The sequence below is a fragment of the Amblyomma maculatum genome, chromosome 6, assembly GCF_055883805.1.
Source record: "Amblyomma maculatum isolate TAMU_Amacu chromosome 6, ASM5588380v1, whole genome shotgun sequence".
In the NCBI taxonomy this organism is placed as follows: Eukaryota; Metazoa; Arthropoda; class Arachnida; order Ixodida; family Ixodidae; genus Amblyomma; species Amblyomma maculatum.
The window spans coordinates 145241243-145262552 of record NC_139349.1 but is presented as its reverse complement, the minus strand read 5'-3'; the positions used below and the strand labels follow the sequence as shown (position 1 = coordinate 145262552).

General features: G+C 45.0%; 1 protein-coding gene across 1 annotated transcript in view; it reads right to left on the bottom strand.

The window, feature by feature from the left end:
- Positions 1 to 7048: 7048 nt before the first annotated feature.
- The window catches only part of LOC146186971 (disintegrin and metalloproteinase domain-containing protein 10-like), a 63238-nt gene continuing 48976 nt past the window's right edge, over positions 7049 to 21310 (bottom strand). The window contains exons 10-15 of the mRNA XM_084608153.1: positions 18070 to 18168; positions 17239 to 17429; positions 13183 to 13388; positions 10956 to 11108; positions 10428 to 10458; positions 7049 to 7116 (exon numbers count right to left, since the gene is read on the bottom strand). Coding sequence (XP_084464279.1) covers positions 7049 to 7116; positions 10428 to 10458; positions 10956 to 11108; positions 13183 to 13388; positions 17239 to 17429; positions 18070 to 18168 — 748 coding nt within the window. The remainder of the gene's footprint in view (positions 7117 to 10427; positions 10459 to 10955; positions 11109 to 13182; positions 13389 to 17238; positions 17430 to 18069; positions 18169 to 21310) is intronic.

The following is a 21310-nucleotide window of genomic DNA, read 5'->3' as shown; positions in this document are numbered from 1 at the left end:
ATGTCCTCCTCTGAGACACCCCGCCCCCAAACCTCGGCCCGTATTCCGAGTTTGCGTCGTTATAGAAAGTGTCTCTATCTTCCTGACCTCGAGTCATCTGATTGGTGGAAACGCCGGAACATGATGTTGCCACCTCGTCCGGTTCGTAGCGGCAACACCCGCTTCCGGCGTTTCAGCCAATCAGATCACTCGAGGCCACGTGAGATAGCGACATTTCGATAACGACGCAAACTCGGAATACGGGGCCTGAATGGAGCACATCGCTTGCTGCCGCACTGACAACCGACAGAGAACCGGACGCGCCTGAGATCGGCGCCACACACGGCTCACTGTTGCCCTCCAACAACGAAGGGGAATCAATGACGAAGGAAGATAGGCGAGCATCCACTGGCAGTAGCGTCTCCACTGGCTCCACAGGAGGCATATCCAGACGTGTTCAGTGACAGGTGGTTCCTGTGCAGCAAGCACAGCATTCTGAGTGGCACTCACAGGCGGGTCCGGGTCCGGGTCCGGCGGTTTTGGCTCTAGAGACGCTGATTCTAGATGACCAGTCACTTCAGATTCTTTAGTGTTGATATGAGGTGCTGAATGCTTCTCTTCCCCATCAATTTGGGGTTCACGACTTAGCTCACCGTTCACATCGACAACCTCTGACACATCCATATGTTCTGACACCACGTCATCTTCTTGTGACCATTGGCCTTGACGCAGCCTATCAGCATAACTCAAGACACAGTTCTCCACAGTATGGCCAAAGCGCCAGCACTGGGTGCATCGAGGCGTCCGGCATTGGCGCCGTACATGTCCAACCCGGCTTCATCGAAGACACAGTGGAGGTCTCCCTGGCATAAGAACTATAATGCTTGCATTCCGTAACCATTAAGAGTGGGAGGAATTGTACCTAATGTGCCGACACTCCGTGCTTGAGCGTGAGGGAGATTTGACGGTTCGCCGTTTCCAGATGCTCCATCCCTGGGCACCGCCACTTTTCAGGCTCCACAGATTGAATCGTTCCATAAGGCCCTAAAACTTCCACAATCATCCGGTGCTCCATATAGCGGGGAAGCCAATGGAGCTTAACCTTTACATTCTTTGTATCCGGGTAGCAGTTTTTAAATGCGTTCTTATTCATTTTTACAATATTTCCGCTATCTTTCGCCAAGTGACGCTGCTCAGAGGACCCTACCGTTGAGAGAACGGAATCACGCAGCACCGACGCAGTCGAAGAGGACGCCATCTTTGCTAGCACTGGTGGTGGACCGTGGTGTCAAGATTATGAAATTAGCTGAATATAATTATGCTTAATATTCTACGAAAGTTCTAACAACGTTTTCTATCGTGCTTTTAATACATATATATGTTATTATTTGCGGTTCTGTTGCATTCATTTGCTTCCAAACTTTAAAACTGGCTGATGACGAGGGTGTCGACGACCGCTGTCGAGTGTGCTTGAACTCTCAAGGGTGACTGAGGAAGCACCTTGAAGTCAAGCAGGCTCGAACTCGATTGCACTTCATAGTTGCCGTGTGACAACCTCGATCTACATTGAGTTGAATGCAGATCGAGTTCAATGAGGATCAAAAGTGTTTTTGTGACAGGGGTATTAAAGACGGTTGCAGGGATAAAATTAACCGTATATATCTATACTCTGGGTCAGAGTCATGAAAACCTTCCCTTCAGGACATCCTTAACATTGTCCAGCTATTTTTCATCTTTCATTGTACGGCACATAGAGAAGCTGACAGCTGACATACATGTATAATTAGTTCAGTTTTATAATGGCCAAGGTGCTGCTAAACATGAAAATTAATGAATGCCTACATAGGCTACATTTTGATGAAATGCAAGGTGCTGCATAGATGAAGTTTATGTGTTATTTTCATTTGAGAGGCCTCCTTTGCGGCCTTCAGAAGGTAAGCGACGTGCTGGTGGCCATTGGCTATCTCAGGAAGTTCAAAATTCTGCAAGGTAGGCAGCGGCTGGCCTAGCTAGCAGCTTTTATGTCCGTAAGGGTAAGAATTATGAATCTTGGCGAGTCAATATTTTTGTGCTCGGTACCATGCGTTTTCTTACAGCTTGTTTTTACTGGCCCACAGGTCTATCGAAGCTCATTTCTATGGCCTGTACAACGCATTTTGTCACATTTTACTATTCCTCACTCGCAGTCTTGCTTGGAGATGAATAATCACATTCTTTTGTAAAAAATGTGTTGGAAAAGTTCTGCTGGAAAAGATAATATTTACGGTACGAGAAAGGTTTCCCATTTCCAAGAATCTTCGCTCTTTCATGGCTGTGTAATAAATACTAGTCACTTTTACTTTTAGCTAATTTCTTTTGCCTGACTGTTTCTCTTGGTGCTCATACCAAAGCTGTGCTAAGCGTTGAGACCTTGCTTTCAAGTGATGTTTTATTATGAAGAACCAGGACACAAGTTGACTTTATGGCTGGTTTTTCGTACTTGACTCCTTTACTTTGAACACATTGCATATAGTGCACAAGTTATACATTCCCACATTTCAGTATATGCATTAATAGCCTATGTGCCTACTGGAAACATCTGAATGTACCCAATCTAGTTTTTTGTCCAACCAGACCCGAAGCACAAAGTACACAGCAGCAAAATAGTTACAGGCTCTTCCCAGCTTTGAAAAGATGAAATAATGGTTTCACATTCTGAAGCTTCTGGAGGTTTCAATAGATTCCATTAAAACAGTTTTTTTTTAGCCCTTCCCTTTTTTGACTGACATAATGCAGCAATCAGTATTGGGAAATAAAGCATGGCAATTTCAAAAATGGAGAGGTCCACAGGTTATGCGAATGGCATAAAATGTCCCACACACTATGCTAGGCTAATTTTGTTTATGAGTGGGGTTTTCTCGCATGCACTGCCGCCTCGTCAAGTGGATATGTTTCTCTGACTTCCGGAATAGCTATTCCACTAGCCAATACAGACCCTCAACATGCATTAGTGGAGGGTTTTGGCCGCATATTCTTGGCTACGTACATATTGGGGTATGATGCTAAAAATGCAACTTATATGTCATGCATTTTCGTAATGCAACTCAAGTAAAAATCAAATGCTTGAAAAACATTATTTATTTCATGATCCTCCAAATGTTTTCATCGATTCAAAGTATAATTCTAACCATGATACAGTTCTTTGGCATTCTACCTCCTATAGATTTTAGAAGAAAAAAAAAACTAGCACATATATGTGAACAAAATCAGTTAGGCTGTGAAGAGCGTGTAGCTTCGAATAGCGCGAAGATTGTGCACACTTCTAAGGTGACGAAGCACTGGCAAGTAAATCTAGATCTTCTGAGGAATAGCACAACACGCTGCTAAAATCACATGTCACAATTATAGCTAATCAACTAAGACGTGGTGTACCAACCGTTCTTGCAGGCAGCTGCAGTACATCGCAAGACAAGAAACCCTAGCTGTTTTGACTCTCTCGGGCAGTGCAGCATAAATCGAGAAATCTTTGTAAAGGTTGCAAAAAAAAGTGGATAGTGTCCTCTTGGTATTTGCATGCTTTCAGCTCTCTGCCGTCGCAGCTACAACTTGTGCTACAGTCCGCTCCTACATATCGCTAGGCTGCGGCTACCAGCAGTCTAATTATCAGGCTTCTGCTAGCGAAATACCTCTAAACATGTTTACCCTGGTATATTTTAGAAATATATGTAGCGACCGCATGATAACGTCAATGACAGACGAACTTTGGCCGAATAATGATGCATGTTAAACTTCAGCCGGACAGACGACACAAGTTGTAATGGTTGCACTTGCAACAATTTTTCACCCGTTTTCTCCAAATACGAAACGTTAACTAAGGTCATAATATCAGCGCAGAGCGTTATGACCTTTCCTACGACCTTATTCGCGTTTATAAATCCCGTGAAAAGTCGAATTTAAGCTTGTAGATGTCGAGTTTCAAGCACAGCACAACAAACACGCATCTCGTAGATAGACCCGGAAGTCACAAAAGACACCACCTACTAATTTTTTTCTCTCCTCAGTTTCAGTTTCGGTTTAAGCAGCCAAGAGATGGCTGTGACGTCACAATCAAGTCCAGGTCAAGCACGACATGAAAAAACAATGACATAATCACTGACTCTTGAATTGTAATTGCTGTTCTTTAGGTAGGCTGCCTTTAACGTTGTAGTGAATTCAAACGGCACAGGAATGTATAACTGCTTTTTTTAACCAATCACCTGCCCTAGACTTGACTGTGACGTCACAGCCATCGCTCAGCTGTTGAAACCGAAACCGAGACAAGTGAAAAAATGAATTCAATTGTTAATTATTCAGCAGTCGTAAGCGAATATCCCCACGTGATCCATGTACAGTACTACCTTACGTATAGTTACAAAGGATAAAACACGAACCCAAAAATTATACTCCTTTAAGCCTCTCAGTGGCGATGAGTATATTTTATGGGGAAACTCGCCGGGTGTCGGCGAATGACTTTCAGTTCGAAGCCAGGTTAGATTAGAACTTGTTCTTTTTGGTAGTGATTTAGGTAGTGCGCGTTAGTGCTTTTACACTAAAGGGAAAAAAACGAACACCGGAGCGAATCAGAACAAGTAGGGTTCACATCCGGGAACTATAGTAGCTAGTCAAGAGTCGTAATTACTGAGCCACCGCGGTGGACGCTTTTCCTTGGTTTCTTTTAAATTATTGGTTTCAGTATAAAAACACGACAGGAAAGCTGCAGGTCGCTTGAAAGACAGCTCATATGGTTGCGATAAGCTGCTGTTTAAGTAATATTATTTTTTCACTAGGCTACTAGACTAGAAGAATACTAGCCTGTACAGATAATTCGCGCAATAAAAAAGCATCCACGTGACAGCGGAACAAAGTGAGCGCCCTTAGACGCGTCTCATAAAACATCTGCGTTTTTTCCTGCAGCTCTCACCCAGTTGGTATTTTACGTGTGCACGGGAATGTTTTTTTTTTTAAAGAGCTCGTAAATCTACGTGAATGGCACCTTGATGCATACTCTGTAGGAGTTATTTTTAAAAACGATAGAAAACTTTTCAGTTCATATATTGTTCTTCCGGACAGTAATTAAAAAACACGTTTAATTATTATTTGCTAATTAATTTTGGAGAAAAAGATACTGCAATCTAACCCATAGGATTCTTTATAGCAGCCGGTGCTTTCATTTAACTAGATATTTATTAAAAGCCTGATTACATTTAGCTGGTGCACCTGGTATATTCCATCCCTTCAAGAAGCACATCCGTTTTGACTCGCTAGTTTTCGTGTCCCTGTGATGAGATGGTTTGAGCACTGCCGCTCAGTGGGTTTGAGAGGCTAATCGGAATATGAGCATTAACAGAAGCGTTAGATGGAAAAGGTTGATATAAAGTAGGAAGCGAAACAGAAGTTGAGGTGCTGCGATCTTGAGAGAACGGAATTACGCGTTTTAGTGTATGACCGGGAATAAACCACGTCTGTTTACATAGACGATCAGTGACCGGTGAGTGAGGCAGTGAGGCCTGTCATTATTATTGGCAATTATTATTATTATTTGAAACTTTATTGCAGCCGATACAGGAGGTTCCCCTACTCCCCCATCCAGGTACGCAGACACGAATAGAGGCTGGGACTCCGCGACTAGAAGCGCGCAAGGATACATTGGTTCTTCGCGGCCTCAGCCGCCAGGCGAACGACTTCTTTTTGGGTCTCAAGGGTTTCGTTTTGGAGAAGGGATTCCCAAGCCTCCGTGTCATGAATGTTGGCCACTGCCCCAGGCGAAAAGGGGCATTGTCAGATTATGTGATCTAGTGTACCTCTCTGCCCGCAGTTCTTATTATCGGCAAGAAACGGAGTCTTTGAAAAAGAAAAAAAAGACAGAAAAACTCTCTTTTTGTACAAGGAAGCCACTGGTTGCTGGTCAGAAATCGCGGTCGGCCTCTGCTGCGACGAAGTTGCCCTAGCGGTGCTGTGTGGAGGAATTAGTGATATTTTAAGGTAGGCACTTATTTTGGCTGATACTTGCACTCTAGTGCTGTCGCAAATTATTCGGACCACGCACACACAGCAGCATTGCCGCTAACTACGATTAGAATCAGAAAAATGATCGTTCGAGTGCTTTACTCCGTACAATCGATTCACTGCGCATCTAGCCAGGAAAAGTTGCGATGTTAAGCGCGTGTATTATGAGAGTTCGGTGTTGTATTATGAAAGTTCGGTGTTGGGATGTTCATACCTTGACTGCGAAGTGGGCAGGTGGTTACGTAGAAATTTATTTCACCAGATAAAAGTTCGCTCAGTCCGAGAGGGGCCCATAGATGCGTGGTCCTGCAGAGGCTGCCGCAAGTCTGGCCCCGTCTACTAACTTGCGTTGGCCATCCAGGGAAGATGCTCACAAACCCTCGTTAAACATGAGTTTGGTATAGCAGTCTTTTCGTATGTGCCCTTACAAGCGTATCACACACATGCACCTCCAGTACTCGCTCTTTAAGCATGCATCTCTACAAAATGTTTTGAATGCATTGAGTTTTCGGGCTCTACGTCGTCACGTGATTTATCCGCTTTAAGACGCTCAGCTTAATGGCTTGGTTTCCATGAATGAAGTAGGCGAAGTGTCTCAAATATACGAAGCGGATCAATTCACCCGGGATGGTCGCCAAGGCAGTGCATGAATCTGCAATAATTTGAAGGTTCAAGTTGAGAAGTCTGGGTGCAGTAGCTTCCATGCAGTTGCAAATTCACTGCAGTGCGTATGGCGAATGCTAATGACGCCTAATAAGTTCTATTTCCTTTCAGCTCCCTCTCATTTGTATTGACGTGGCAGTGCTGATAAGGAGCGCCATTCAACAAGCATCAGTCTATGATCGCCCCGTGGTTCCACTCACGAACGTTGGATGGTGCTGCGGTTTTGCGTTCGGAAGTCCGGCACGAAACCACAGGAGTGATGCCATAATAAAGGAAATACAAGGCGCACAAATGGACTCAATCATTCTAGAGATTTCACATTTACATTTATTATAGAAATGGGTGTTGAATTTCTGAAAAGAGGCAGCGGGCCCGCACGATCTCAGGCATCCCGCTTGAGATGCTCATCGCCTCCCAGGGACGAAGACTCGAAGTTCACGCTCGCGGCAGCTGGAAGTTAAAAACGAGTAGTGGTAATGAGCATGCAGAGAACTCTGCCGAAATACGGCACGTTGTATGCAGGTATGCAAGCTGTCTCCCGAGAAAAGCCGCAAAACGAAGGAAGCAAACTCAGTCTGTTATTCTATTCATTCATTCATTCATTCATTCATTCATTCATTCATTCATTCATTCATTCATTCATTCATTCATTCATTCATTCATTCATTCATTCATTCATTCATGACAGCTCGGTCAGTGGCAAACGGGGAGAACTTTTCCTGAGAAATCTTCAGCCCTGTTGGGCCCGTGGGAAATCAACCACGCATCCATCGAACACGTCCAGGGTCCGTTGGACCAACTGAGAACAGACGGCTAGTCTAACGTACGAAAGCCAACAGTCAGCTTACACACAAGAACTAAATTCGATTTAATTTTATACACAGATCTTGAAAACGTCTCACGTAGACGTTATCCGTCTAGAAGCGAGCAACTTAGAACTAAAAAATAGTGTGGATTTCCCCTTGCCCAAATTTAGAGTGATCACTGAAAACGGATAAAGTGTTCCCTCTAGTAACCTGCAAAGTAACATGCAAATTGTAGCGTTACCAGAGGAGAGCTCAACACGTGCCAAGAAGGCGGGGTATAAGTGCCGAGAGTACATGGTACAACCGTGACTGTACAGCTCGAGTGGACATAGAAGTGTGCGATTAACTTGGTTATGTGGGCTGTTTAGAAACGAGTAATCCTTTAATAACGCTACAGCCTGTTCATGGAGTGCGACAGAGTGAACTAGATGCCAAAAAGCAAAGCAACCGACAAGACAGGTGCTATACCTCCAACCATGCAGGTTCTTCATGGGATTATTACCCAGCGTCCTATACCCGACTTGCAAGGATATTCAACAACTCAAAAGATGGAGACGGTGGGCTTCACTCGGTATCTTGGACCAATTGCTGGGCAAGTTGCTTTGCCATCGTTTAGTGCATCCTTTACTCTTTAATGCGTTAATTTTTCGCTAGTTTTAAGAACGCCAGATTTTGGACCTAATTTTCGGGAAATGCGATTGACAATTGTCTGGGAACCATCGGGAACCTGAGGTTGAATTTGAGGCTGAATGTGGAGGCAAACTAAACCAGAAGCTCTCAAACGTTTCCATCAGAACAGCGGGCGGAAGAAAAATCAGCGCTGAATGGCATTGAAACTAGTGCAGGCGTTAATAGCCGCTTCGTTTTAGAGAAACCCCTCCACCATAGTTACAGTCTTCCGCAAGTTGTGTTCTAACTTATATAGTCAAACAGTAGTCTGCGATTCACTTAAGTAATTGTCTTTAAGTAACTCAGGGGACGAATAACCTAGAAAAGCAAAGCGGAAAGGTATGCATAAAAATTATATACAGAAGACTAAAGTAATTTTCAACAGCCTTGAAAAAGAACAGCAGCTTACAATATATGTAGTGAAGTGCTGAAGTGGTAAAGAAATATATCTACTTCAGAAGCCGCAGGTCCGGACCACGAAAGGTAAATAATTATAAGAATCTGATTGGGATGGAGATCATTGATGATCATAACTATATCAGCTTGCCTGCATCCCTCAAGGGGAAAGTTTACAACAGTTGCATCTTACCTATATTCACCTATAGAGCTGAAACATGGAGGCCAACGAAAAGGGTTCTACTTAAGTTGAGGACAACGCAGAGGGCTTTGGAACGAAAAATGGTACGTTAAGAGATAGGAAACGTGCTGAGTGGGTCAGAGAAATAACTCGAGTTAATAACATTATAGTCGAAATCGAGGAGAGGAAATGAGCATGGACAGGGCATGTAATGGGAACTCCGATTGCCACTAAGGCACAAAATTTGATTCGTATTAGAAAATTAGGTGTGCGCCAATGAACTTAAGAAGTTTGCACGGCTAAACTGGATGCTGCTAGTACAAGGCCGGGTTAATAGGAGCAATATGGGTGAGGCCTTTGACCTGCAGTTGGTATATTCTGGCTGACGATGATGATAACATGAACGTGAGAAGGCCTCCATACCTCGAAACTGGCGAGGGGTGGTGAGCACGCTGTTCATCCCCCCCCCCCCCAAAAAAAAAAACAAAAAAAAACAGAAGGGATTGAAGCACGGAGGCGCGTGAAGCGCCAAAAGCGGTGAAGGGAGCCGATCGTGCTGACCAGCTAAAAAGGTGTAGTGTATTTGTATAGTAAAAGCAAGTATAGTAAAGCTAGGCTTGGTTGTCGGATGTCATAGCAAAACTCGGTTTGGCGGACGGAATGTATCTGACGGAAAACGGCGAAATTCCTCGTGATAAAATGACTATAAAGTGCTTTCTCACTGAAAAGTGCCTTATGTTGGAGGCGCACCAGCTATCCAAGCGGCCTGGCATAATTTTCTGCCACCCCATGCAGGAGTAGTCCTAGAATGTGTTACACCTTCCCTGAAAAGCATTCCATGTTTGCGTCTGCTCGCCACAGCTAGATACGCCATTTTGTTTTTCTGTTCACTCAATGATTCCTATATAACCGCAGCCGTGGAATGCAGCCCTTGCTTGTAATAGGACAATGCCCAATACACGACACGTACCCGTCGTGTCTGTTTCTTCCTTTTCAATTTGCTTTTCCTTGTTGGGGTTTAAATTTTTACTGCCGCCTGCTCTCGAGCTTTTTTTTTTGTTTGTTTATATGTTTTGTACGCTCTGTGCAATCAGCAACGAATGAAACGCGCGGTCGTATTCACACTGTTTGCTCTGACCTGGCTCTGGTATTTCTTTCGGTTAGCGGAATTCAGTGTCTTTCATATCGCCAGCAGAGACCTTTTTTCATCTGAACTAGAAAGTAGTTAATATTATCCGAGAACGTTTTTTCTTGATTGGTAGCAATGACCTTGACTTTTGACCTCGAACCCAATCACTTCCATTAGGGCGCATTTCCGGTGTTTACCGAGAACTGTAACATATACTGTACGTTCACTTCCCTGTAAGCCAGTTCACAAATTAAGTGCAAGTGCGCACTGAAAAGTGAGACAGATACTGCACCTTAGTTTTTCCAAAACACATATGACACAAAACATATTTTAAAATTTCGAACGAAAAATAGTGTTAAAGGCGCTATCGCGTTTACTCTTAAGGTAAAGTTTGGGCATTTCTCTAGTCAAACCGTCAAACCACGTATATAATCTTGCTAAACCATGCTTAACAGTCTTCGCTTGTGTAATTAGGTTCAATACATGATGAAATTCTCACCATTTTTCACAAGTATTTCATTTTATAGATACTGATCACCAGCAAAGGAAAAACTTGAAATCATTGTAAAACCAGTGGTACTTGCCAGGTACCGGTGGGTGCCTGGCAAGTACTGGGATGAAAGGATCAACCCGCATGCAAGGCGTGTGCTAAAAGCATTAGGCCATCGATGAGGATGAGACAGAAAACTGAAAACGGGACTCCATATCTACTAGACCTGCATTCATACTATGTTCCGTATACCATGAAGACATGACACATAACTGTACACACGGTTCTGATGTTTGTAAGCGAAAGTGGGATTGAGTGATGATAGCGAACAACCAGGGCGCATTCGGCACCAATGGTATACGGTGCTTGAAAAGGAGCACGTTGTACAGGCGCCAACGACTCATTCAATACAACAGCTTTGATTATGCGCCGATGGAGGTAATACGTCGGCGCTCGCAATATCTCCCTGCCCTATCTTATGTGGTCTCTTGGAACTACTAGAGCGCCCTACCAAATTATTCAAACAGGAAGTGATTTGGTGCTCAGTCGCGGTGTTGCCAACCGATGCAACTTTCTCAGTTATGCAATAGCTATCGATCGCATATGCGTAGAACTTACGAAGAACTTCTTGGGGTCTTTCAGGGTGTCTCTGAGCTTGCGGTGGGGCTTGTGCGGGTTGTTGCTCGGCGTATGAAGCGAGAAGCAACGGAAGAAGACTGTCATCAGTGCAACGAAGACCATCAGGTAGACAAACGACAGAAACGGGTGTGCCTGCGCACGAAGACACGGACCAGAGTCAAAGGGAAGATGGTCTAGAACTCTATGATCGTATCACTTACTCGGGCTAAAAACCCAGCCACTTAGCAGAGGTTACTGCGTGAAGGCGCCCACTGGAAGCTACCAACAAAGGCTACCACTATACGCCGTTTTTACCACCATAAGCGCTGAATGTGTTGTTTGCTTTTCCTTTCACTTTGCCTATCAAATGGTTATATCAAAGCATTTTTGCACTACTACCTCTGCACCAATTTTCATGCGCAACCGTGTCACTGCGCTTACCTTGAACGCACACAAATAAAACAAGCGCACAGTTCTTTCTGCTGTCCACAGGTAACGCGACAGTCAGTTTTATTAGCGAGTTTTGGCCCAGTCAGAGCCCTGGATAATAAAACATTTTTACTATGTCATATCTGTTTAAGAGGCCTTGGGCAAATTATGGTATGATTTTGAATGCGTATGTATGTGTAGTGTTCACATGCACAATAGTGTGAAGACGAACACCGACATTTGAAAGGGGACACTACAAAGCGCTGTGCTGTCCCTGCAACATACCTCAAAAGCTGTACAGGGATGGTACTTTGTGAATGTTTTCTTCCTATTCATTTTTTTTCTTTACGTCGGACGGCCGTGCATTACATGCCGAATTCGATAAACGACACTGCTATCCTAATTACCAGTAGTGATGTCTCAAGCGTTAACTGCGAAACTTGCACAACGGCGAAACAAATTATGCAATAAAACGATAACTGCGGAATGCGCCCACAGCTAGGTCCCTAAAGTAGAAACGCAGCACTTCTCTAAGCATAAATATTTCTGACTTCTTGAGCGAAATCAAACGTATTGTGGCATCTTGGATGAAGTCGTTGCTTAGCAATGCAACCGGCTGCAGTCGGAACGCTGAAGCACACTTGGTACCACATCACACAAATATAACTTGTACCGTATACAGTGAAGAGGAACCCATGCAGCACTGCATTTGTTCTCATTTTCTTTATGTGACAAGCCGCGTTTTAAAAAGGTACTGAGGAAACAAGCATAATCATTCATCTCAGCGCATTTCTACTCACACAACAACAGCAACAATAACAGCATCATCATCATAATCATCATCATCAACAACAACAAAAATGCCTGAAAGAAGTTCATCCTGGTCCACGGCTTCTGTTACAGTGAGCATAAAGTATAAATAGCCGCAGAATGAGTTGAAGAAAAATCTGCTACCCTGTTCAGTTCTTGCAGGTAAACGTAAGCGTGAAATATATGGAGTATTACAGAAATAAATGTGTACTAGATCGATGACTGTCTGAACCAATGTTGTGCGCATGTCTCCAGCGTACAAGTTAGAGTTGTTCCCTTACTTTCCATGCACACCTATGCTAGGCAGAACCGACCTCACGAGAGGAAATGACGTTTCCTATAACTTCGTGGGCTTCGGAAAGAAAGAACTTCGCCTTCGTGCGTATTTTCTCTTGAATCATATGTATTCACGCCAGTAGGGTAGTTTAAAGACCGACTCTCGGAATATTGTTATTGGCACCATGTCAGAGGTTCTCTTTCTGGAAAAATGTGAAGTACCAACAATTCGTGGATGATAAATTAGGAGTACCTAACAGGCTTCGGCCGTATTATTCTTGTCATTGTCCCGTTGATTATTCGACACATTCTCTTCTTAAGACCGCCCCTAAATCTGTTCAGATCAGTCAAGGCGCGTACTGGTGAGAGAAAAAAAAAGGCTTCCTCAGATCCGTGTTCCTCGAAACAACGTTGGGCGTAGCCATATTCGGCTGTGTAGATTCACAAGACACATTATAGCTCGTGATGGACCCATTCCGCGAAATGAATCAGAAGAGATCCTCGAGCGAGCACAACGCTGCGTGTGACTTGAATTTCAGAAAGTTCACTGCAGAAATTAAGGAAGGAATGCGAAAGTAAGAATTACATCTCGGGCCCTCTAGCCTTCATCAGAAATTCGCTCCGCATGCCAGCGCCATTATGCTGGAAGCGAAATGTTTCGGCACACTCCAGAGGGGTGAGGTGCTAAGCGAGGCAAGATAATTAGGTATACCATGATATAATCCTTGACGGACTTGATGGTTCGTCCGCCGAAGAGTGCCTGTTCGAGCCTTGTGAGCGGACCCTGCTCATCGGAGCGGCGGCATTTCTTGAAGACGTCGCAGTATCCGCGGGTGCCGTCGCACATGGCGCCCGGCTGCATCTTTGCCCCGCAGAGCGACTTCATGGTCGGGTAATGGCACGCGGGCCTGCACTTGCCTGTAGAGACACGATCCGAAACCTGGTAGCGTTTATTGGACGTACGCACTGCGGTACTTGGGGAATGCCCCGTCGTTTTCAATACAAACAATAGTAAAAGCTACGTAAAGTTGCCTATAGAATATTGGCGCAAACACCTAAACACGTTTATTTGGTTTTCAACAAGATTGACGCATTTATGTGACTGCCCATAGCTAGTACCGTAGTCATGTATAGCTAAGGCTGTCAATATTTTCGAATGGTAGATACGTCAATGTGTGTCTAAAGCAGTTTGTACCACCAGCAACAGAGCTCTCCATCCCCCATTACGTGATTCCCTATAGCTGATAGGCGTAGCTTTCAATGATTTCTTCAGCTCCTAATATGCATATTCAAGGTTTACAAGAAATCGACCTAAAGTTAGGTCTTTATGCTTCCATAGCAGTCAGGCAGCAGGCTATTATATTTTATATTTGTTCCATATATACGGATTGCTAAAAGGATATTGTGTACAAAATGTCGGTTGTGCTTCCCTTTGAATAATAGCAGGCCATAAGCGTGTTCATTCATTCGTTCCGTGAAGACGGTGGTATGGCTAATAATTACTTATGGATTTACATAGTTTTTTATAAATGATATTTATTCCCTCAGGGCATCAGGACGTTATGTAATGAATGCAATGTAATGTAATGTAATGTAATGTAATGTAATGTAATGCAAAGAGGTTTGCTGGTTTTGTTTTCCATACTTCGCCTCAGAAATTATGCTATATCAGTTTACAGCTGCAGTTTCCTCTTCTTTTAGCAACCTGCTAAGATCACTAAAAATTGGGCTGTTCATTTGTAGAATCGTTCAGTCTAGCGTTATTCCCTTGCCACGGCAGCGAATCATCTGTCGTGGCAAGGGAGGCATCAGGCCAGCTTTCCTTACTCTCTTGGCTGTTCCTTAAGCAGCGGCCATTCCCCTCTGGGTAGGTAAATGTAAACTTTTCTCTTTTTGCTTTAGCGAACAAAGATCGTACTGCGTGAGACGTATTCTGCGGCATTAGCTATAATTGGACCCTCATCAGTATAATGAAGAACATTAGATTAAGCCCATCAATTAGTACCAGCTTTACCAGATCTTTCCCACAAATTATGTCACCGTCCACGAAGGTAAGAGATAACCAAGTCCCACTTTATCGCAACGAATGGAAAGTTTAGAATAGAGAGTAAGAGTGTCGAGTTCGTCGCGTGGGTGATGGCTGTAGCATGGAACAGGCAACGAATGAAAGTAGAATGAGAAATCGTGCTTTTCCCTTTTCTGAAACCGGCCGCTAGGTGCCTGGAACGCTAGGCAACTCCACATTCGCGCGATAACCTTCAAATCGAGCTAGGCTGTACATACGTTGATGCCGCACGAACTACCAGGAATTGCGGCAAAAAGCTCCGGTGGGTCTGCGGTACTCACCACAGGTAGACCTGCAGCAGTAGTTTTCCCTACATTCACATCACAACTGTGACTACGCGATTTCCATTTTCTTATCGCATACATCTGCTATTCAAGTTGAAAGCTGTCTAACGATAGGGACTCCAAAGCACCACGTGGACCTTCAGCTGTATGCTTTCTCGACATTCGTGTCAAAGTTTCGACGCAACCTTTCGTTGCAAAGGGTCCCGGGTGGCGTCATACAATTTATCCCTAAATAGCATTGATCTGTTAACACGCTAGTCTGACTTAGACAGGGATATAAACCGACACATTATGTATCTCCAAATGTATGCCTCAAACCAAGGTTTGGTCGATTACGACCCTCCGATGCCGTGGGAAGCATGACAGTCTGCGTTAGTATATTAAGTCTATAGGCTTCTGCAGGGAATTGTATGCTTGCTGGGTTATAGTTCTAGGCTGTTATACGGCTCTGTACCCAGCTGAAACCATTTGTATGACTTGACTTTGCAGGCATTCTCTTCTCTATAGGCCAATATCGCAAACTTCGTAGCACCTCTGTAACTTTGAATGAATATAAGCTAACGTCTATTGCTTTAGATGCTAAACGGTGCTACAGAAAACGGTACGACTGCTGATATGTAGCTTCAGGAACACAGTTTTCTATTGCCATCTGAGGAAATTCGGTACGGTTGAGGACCTTTAGTCCATATAGTCGAGAAGTTTCAATAACAAATGCTTACAGGATTTTGCCGTGCTTTCTATCCCAAGGTAAAATACCTTAGGCAGATATATATATCAACGCAACCGGTTTGCGTCCAGTTAGTTTTACTTCAGCCACAGCCTGAACGCTACCCATACAAAAGTGACCTATTTGTGGCAATAGAAAATGCTATGGCCAATTCTATTGCCAAATAGTGTTCCTGATGTTCTTAGGTGGCGCCTGGAAAAAGAGGACGTTGAAGTCGGTTTGCGTGCTGTGAGCAGAACTCTTCGCCCCATCGTAGGTGGTAGGTCACTGCTGGAGCATCCTTTCCATTGTAGCAGCTTCCGCAGGAAACTCGGCAACTATGCTCGGGGGATTGCGCACGAGGCCGGCGAACTGTTGCTGTTTAACACCGCGCATGAGGTGGCGCACCTTTGTCTTCGATCATGGCCGGGTCAGGACGTCGTAAGTGCCGGGCCATGTCCTTCACGCAAATGGTGAGTCTCATTTGGCCATCTGCATACGAGACTGTAAAGCCCTTTTTGCGCGTTCTCGCCGGTCCGCGCTACTATAGGTCTTAAGAATGCGTCGGCAGAACTCGCGCCATAATGTTAGGGCGTCTTCTCGGTTCTCGTACTAAGTACGTGCGCCATCTTTCAGGCTGAAGAAGACGTTTCTAAGCTTGGCGGCGTCGTCCCACTGATTAAAGGAGGAGACTCGTTCAAACTGGACGAGCCAGTCTTCGATGTCTTCGGTCTGACTACCATGGAAGGGTTGAGGCGGTCGTGGGTTCTGCAGGGTGTAGTAACTTGGAGCTTGCATAACAGGTCGAGGTGCGGCAGCAGTGTTGAACTCTAACGGCCCGGCCTCATGTGGCAAGCCGCGATTCCTCCGGTTAGTACGGTGCAGAAAGGTGTCGATCGGCACATGAGTGGAGCCCTGAGAGCGCGTTGGTGTGCGGGACATGTACTGGGATCGTTACCTGGTGCCGACACCAAAATATGTCGCGGACAACAGGGCAAGACGTGACTGAATGACAGGGCGAAGCTGCAGGAGCAGGCACAGTTCTGCACCATAGCACGCGAGCCGACTTCCGCGTCCTCTTCTTCCAGGCGCCACCTAAGAACTTCAGGAACACCAAGTGGCAATATATTATATTATATTTTATATATATACACAAGTGAAAAATTGCTTGATGCTGTTTCCAAGTTTATTTGGAGTCGACGCTTCGGCAGGAGCCCTACCTTTCTCAAGACTGAGGGTACATGGTTGCTGTTTGTCTTCCTATATATATATATATAAACTTCTGACAAATAACGTCTTTCCTGTGACAGAGTTGTTGCAAACAGCACAAGATGGTGCCGTCGGTGGCATCGTTGTACACTGGGTCGTCTTGCATCGCCACCACCGCATAGGATAGAAACACTAAACTTCGAACCAAGAATGTACTCCAAACAAATTTGTTACTAAAACATGCAGCCGACGAAATGTCCTCTCTAGGAAATTTAGCTGCAAGGATTCAGCGGTTTAGCTGGAAGAGGCATTCTACGGTGTGCACATAATAGTGCAACGTGCTGTATATTCTATGGCGTTAAAACGACGCTGACGGACGTCATGCGCGTACGCTCCGTAGCAAATCGGCAAGCTCGAGCGTATGTCACCAATCTCTCATTTTTTTTTTTTGGTAGTGGAGTGCATGCGCCCGCTGCCCTTCTGCGTGCACGTCTGTTGCCGTACCTTCGCTCTCGCACGCTATGAGGCATTTCTGATCGACGTTGTACTCCGGCCCGGTGAGCGTGCACTCGGTCATGTTGTACTTGAGGCACACCGAACCGGAGCACTCGCCGTTCAAGCACACTTGGGAGCCCTTGTTGCACGTGGTCAGGTTGGCTTTGGGCTTCCCGGGAGGACAGATGGCGTAATGGCTACTGTGGGCGTTCTCGAGTTAAGGATTGCTCCCTTGTTAGGAGACGGTGGAAAGGGAACGCAGCGTAGAAAAAAAAAGAGAAAGGATTACCTAACATGCGTGCTACAGCGTCGACTCGCTCCCTTTTGTGCCCCACGTTTAATTTCTCTCTTAAAGCGAAACAATGCCGACGAAGGCGAACACGTACGGGGGAGCGGGTAACGTGTTCCGACCACACCGGCCTGCAGGGACCGCTGACGAACGTATCTGTTGCACCTCTGCCTTAATTCATGAAGTCCCTAGGGATCGCTGCGACCGACAAAGTGCTGGAAGAATGAGTTGGCTCGATCGACGCACAGTACAGGATACGGTCCCCTTCTTAGTGTACCAATGTTTTAGTGATTTCCGGTATGCTTTGCGCATGTAGTTTTCATGGGAAGGGGAACAGGGTAGCCGGTTTGTGTGCGCGGTAAGGTTAAATATTGCGCACTGGCGAGTGGCTTACATGTACAAGAATACGCAGTGCAGTAATGTATAGTACAGTGGACTATGATATTATTTTACGGTGCTGCAAGCTGAGTCGTGCTTGTTTCAGCAAAACGTTTGGCGCAGTTACTACTAAAGCTAAAGGAGTGTACGCGTCCCAAAGCGAGTAAGGATACGTGCACAAAGCCGGCTCCCTGCATTCTGTGCCGAGGTGGCACACCGTGGTGGAGGGCTGTAGTGTGCAGTCCTTGTCGCAACAGGGCCCGGCAGATGGGCTGCACAAGGAAACGAGAGAAATGTCAGCAATTAACTAGCCTGAACGCATACGGAACAATGAAATGCTGTATTGGCGGTTAGCCGCTGCGACCAAGCTAGCAAGGCAAGGGCATGAACTTCAGCGGCGCCAGTTGAAGACATATGGACGCATATCCTTTGTTAAACATACGTAACTTTCCAGACCTGCTTCTGGACCACAGAGTAGTTCGACTCGTACGTCTTATATCCTTAGCGCTCCAAACCTCGCAATCGAAAAGACGCCCACCCTAATCCACCCAAAGCTCACTGTAAAAACATGTATATTGGTTTATAGACACAAAAGGCGCATGCCTGTCACTCTTCTCGATGAACACCTGACCCGCGCAATAAGGAACGGGAGGAAGATGGATGTGAAAGAGGAGATCGATAGAAATAGGCACCGTAATTAAGTGCTAAAAATCAATTTCGGCTCCCTGGCAATCTTTATCGCGAAATGACATCGTAGAGCACACGGGTGCAATTGCGTTTCGCCCCCATCGAAACGCGGCCACCCCGGTGATGTTCGAAACCGGGTAAGCCAGTTCAGTAGCCGAGCGTCTTAATCACTGAGCTATCATGGCTGGTATAAGCCCTATGGATTACGGATTTGGTGGGAAAGTCACAGCTAAACAAGATAGCTAAGAAGCATATGAACTCCTTGGGATAGTTTCAGCTACACAAGACCACTAAGAAGCAAGCACCCTTTTATATTTATATTTTTGGTAGAGACTTTATGTGGGGCTGACTAACAATTAAGGTTCAGCGTATGGTGAAATGATTCGCAATTGAAAACTTTTGTCGCTTGTTTGTACAAAGTGAAGTTTTATGTGGAGGTGATGAGGCTGATCGCTCCACATCATATTGCCCTAGTTGAAGCTCCCTGTAAATGCGGTTTAAACCTTAAATCTGACTGTAAATCACAGCAATGCTACTGAGGGAGGTCCGCCAGTGAAATAATTAATAACAACCAAAACCCAATGCTGTGAAAAATTGTGACTCATTTCCTTCTACTGAAGTAGGCGCACCTTTGACGGTGGTCCCTTGACATATTTTGAACGACCGGATAGTCTGCAAATGCTGCGCGTCGATATCTTCCTGAAGTGTGAGGCATAAGAGAACGAATGGGTGGCTATATCCAGCCCAGTACTTCGATGCAGTGTCACATCAAAGCAGTGTCAGTATCCCCTGGTGAATGCGTCATGTTGAATCACGTGGTTTGGCTGGCTTCAAAGCGGTTGTACACAATTATTTTCTACCGACAAACAGATCATGCAAATCAGTTGCCATCCACACCTGCTTTCTCCGCAAAAGGAAAAAATCGAATACGTTGGTCGAGACTTGGTATAGGAAGCGAATGACAGCACCGACGTGATCCCGTCACGCTAAAAATAAATTGGATTATTGGGGAGCTAAACTTCCCGAGTTGGCTCAGGCTACAACAGACGCCAGAATAAGGTGCTACGAATGACGTCTACCACCTGGGGCTCTCTAACGCGTACGGACATCGCACACCATTCTATTTCGTCTCCATCGAAAACCCGCCGTGTTAGCTTAGTTGTCAAGACACTCACATACTCTACCGGAGTACCACGGTTTGAACCCGACCGTGGCGACTGCGTTTCTATAAATGCGAAACGCAATTCTCGTTACGCATGTGTGCACGCAGCACACGCATTCTCGTTACCCCTACGACACGCAGGCACATCCACACTGCTTGGTCGAAGCATGACTTTCTATGTGGGCTGGTATAGCTTACGCTCTCGCGTCATACCCTTAAAGGATAAGCTTAAGTGTCCCCAATAATGTAGCAACTTACACTGATAGGGCATGATAGGGGAATAATGTAGCAGGCAAAAGAAGCTTCCGCTGTTGCTTTCGCAATTCAACTAGGGTTCACCAGAGCTAAACCACAACTATTTTTTAATGTCCAACTACGCAAACAAAGGCGTCCCACCATCAGCTGGACATCATATTGCCTTCGATAACATAGTTAACCTCCATATTAAAGACATAGCCAAAACATTTTTCGCTCGTCGAGTCGCACGGACGCTGCAGCTCGAGTGCATTTTGTTTTGCGTGCTGTTTCTTATGCACACGCCATGAAATAACCGCTTTTTGAAAAGGGGCGCATTGATTGTGAATTTTTACTCACCATTTCAGAAATTGCAAGAAATTATTCTTACGAGACTGTCTGCGTGAAAATCTGGTGAAACATTGCAAGGACTTCTACTCTGCTTTCGCTCGGCACAACGCCGAGTGGCTAAACTGGGAGACGCAGAAAACTTTTAGCCGAGTCAGCCTGCGACATCAGGGTGAAGGAAATTTAAAGTGAAGTTGAACATACTTGAAGTTTTACCAGATCATGCGAATATATAAGGCATTAGACGCCGCGTTATCACCAAGTGTGCCATGCCAAGTGTGCCAAGTAGACCCAACAGTCATTTGCTGCGCCCATCAATGCACTAATTACTCGCTTCACGTTGAATTCGCCTTCACACCCGTTGTTTATAGCAGTGGGAAAAAATCACAGCTGCGACCTCTGAGCTAAACATCTGCTGAGATAGGCTACGCTACATGAATGTGCCAATATAACGTGATGCAGCCACTATCTGTTCTCCTGCGTGTAGTACACCGAATGGTAACTATAGCGTCACAAGCAAGTCATGCAAAGAAAACGATATAACAGATGTGTGTTCATTCGATGTCGCTCCAGTTTCTGGAATAGCCTAGCATGGAAAGAGAAGCAAGCTTCACAGGCGAAGCAATTATACCATGTTCTTGAGTGTCACGTGATTAAAGCCTACTTGTGACGTCAATCATATTTCGGCTGCTACGAAAGCTGGCTATACCTAAAACAAGCTAAATTAATTTTTTTACTGCCAATAGCCACTTGTATGTGCTGTGCATGCGAATTCTACTTATTCATCCAACGTTTCCAGAGACACACCTACGGCATCGATTTTTCAAAAACTGAATATAATTCCTCTCCCGCAGCAATGCAAGCAAACCTTATTAAGTCTCTACAGGACTCCAGCAATAAATCCAGTCCTTTTCTTCAGAGAAATGTACAGGCTTGAGCACAAAACTCATAACTATCACGCGCGTACTAAAAATAGTTTCATC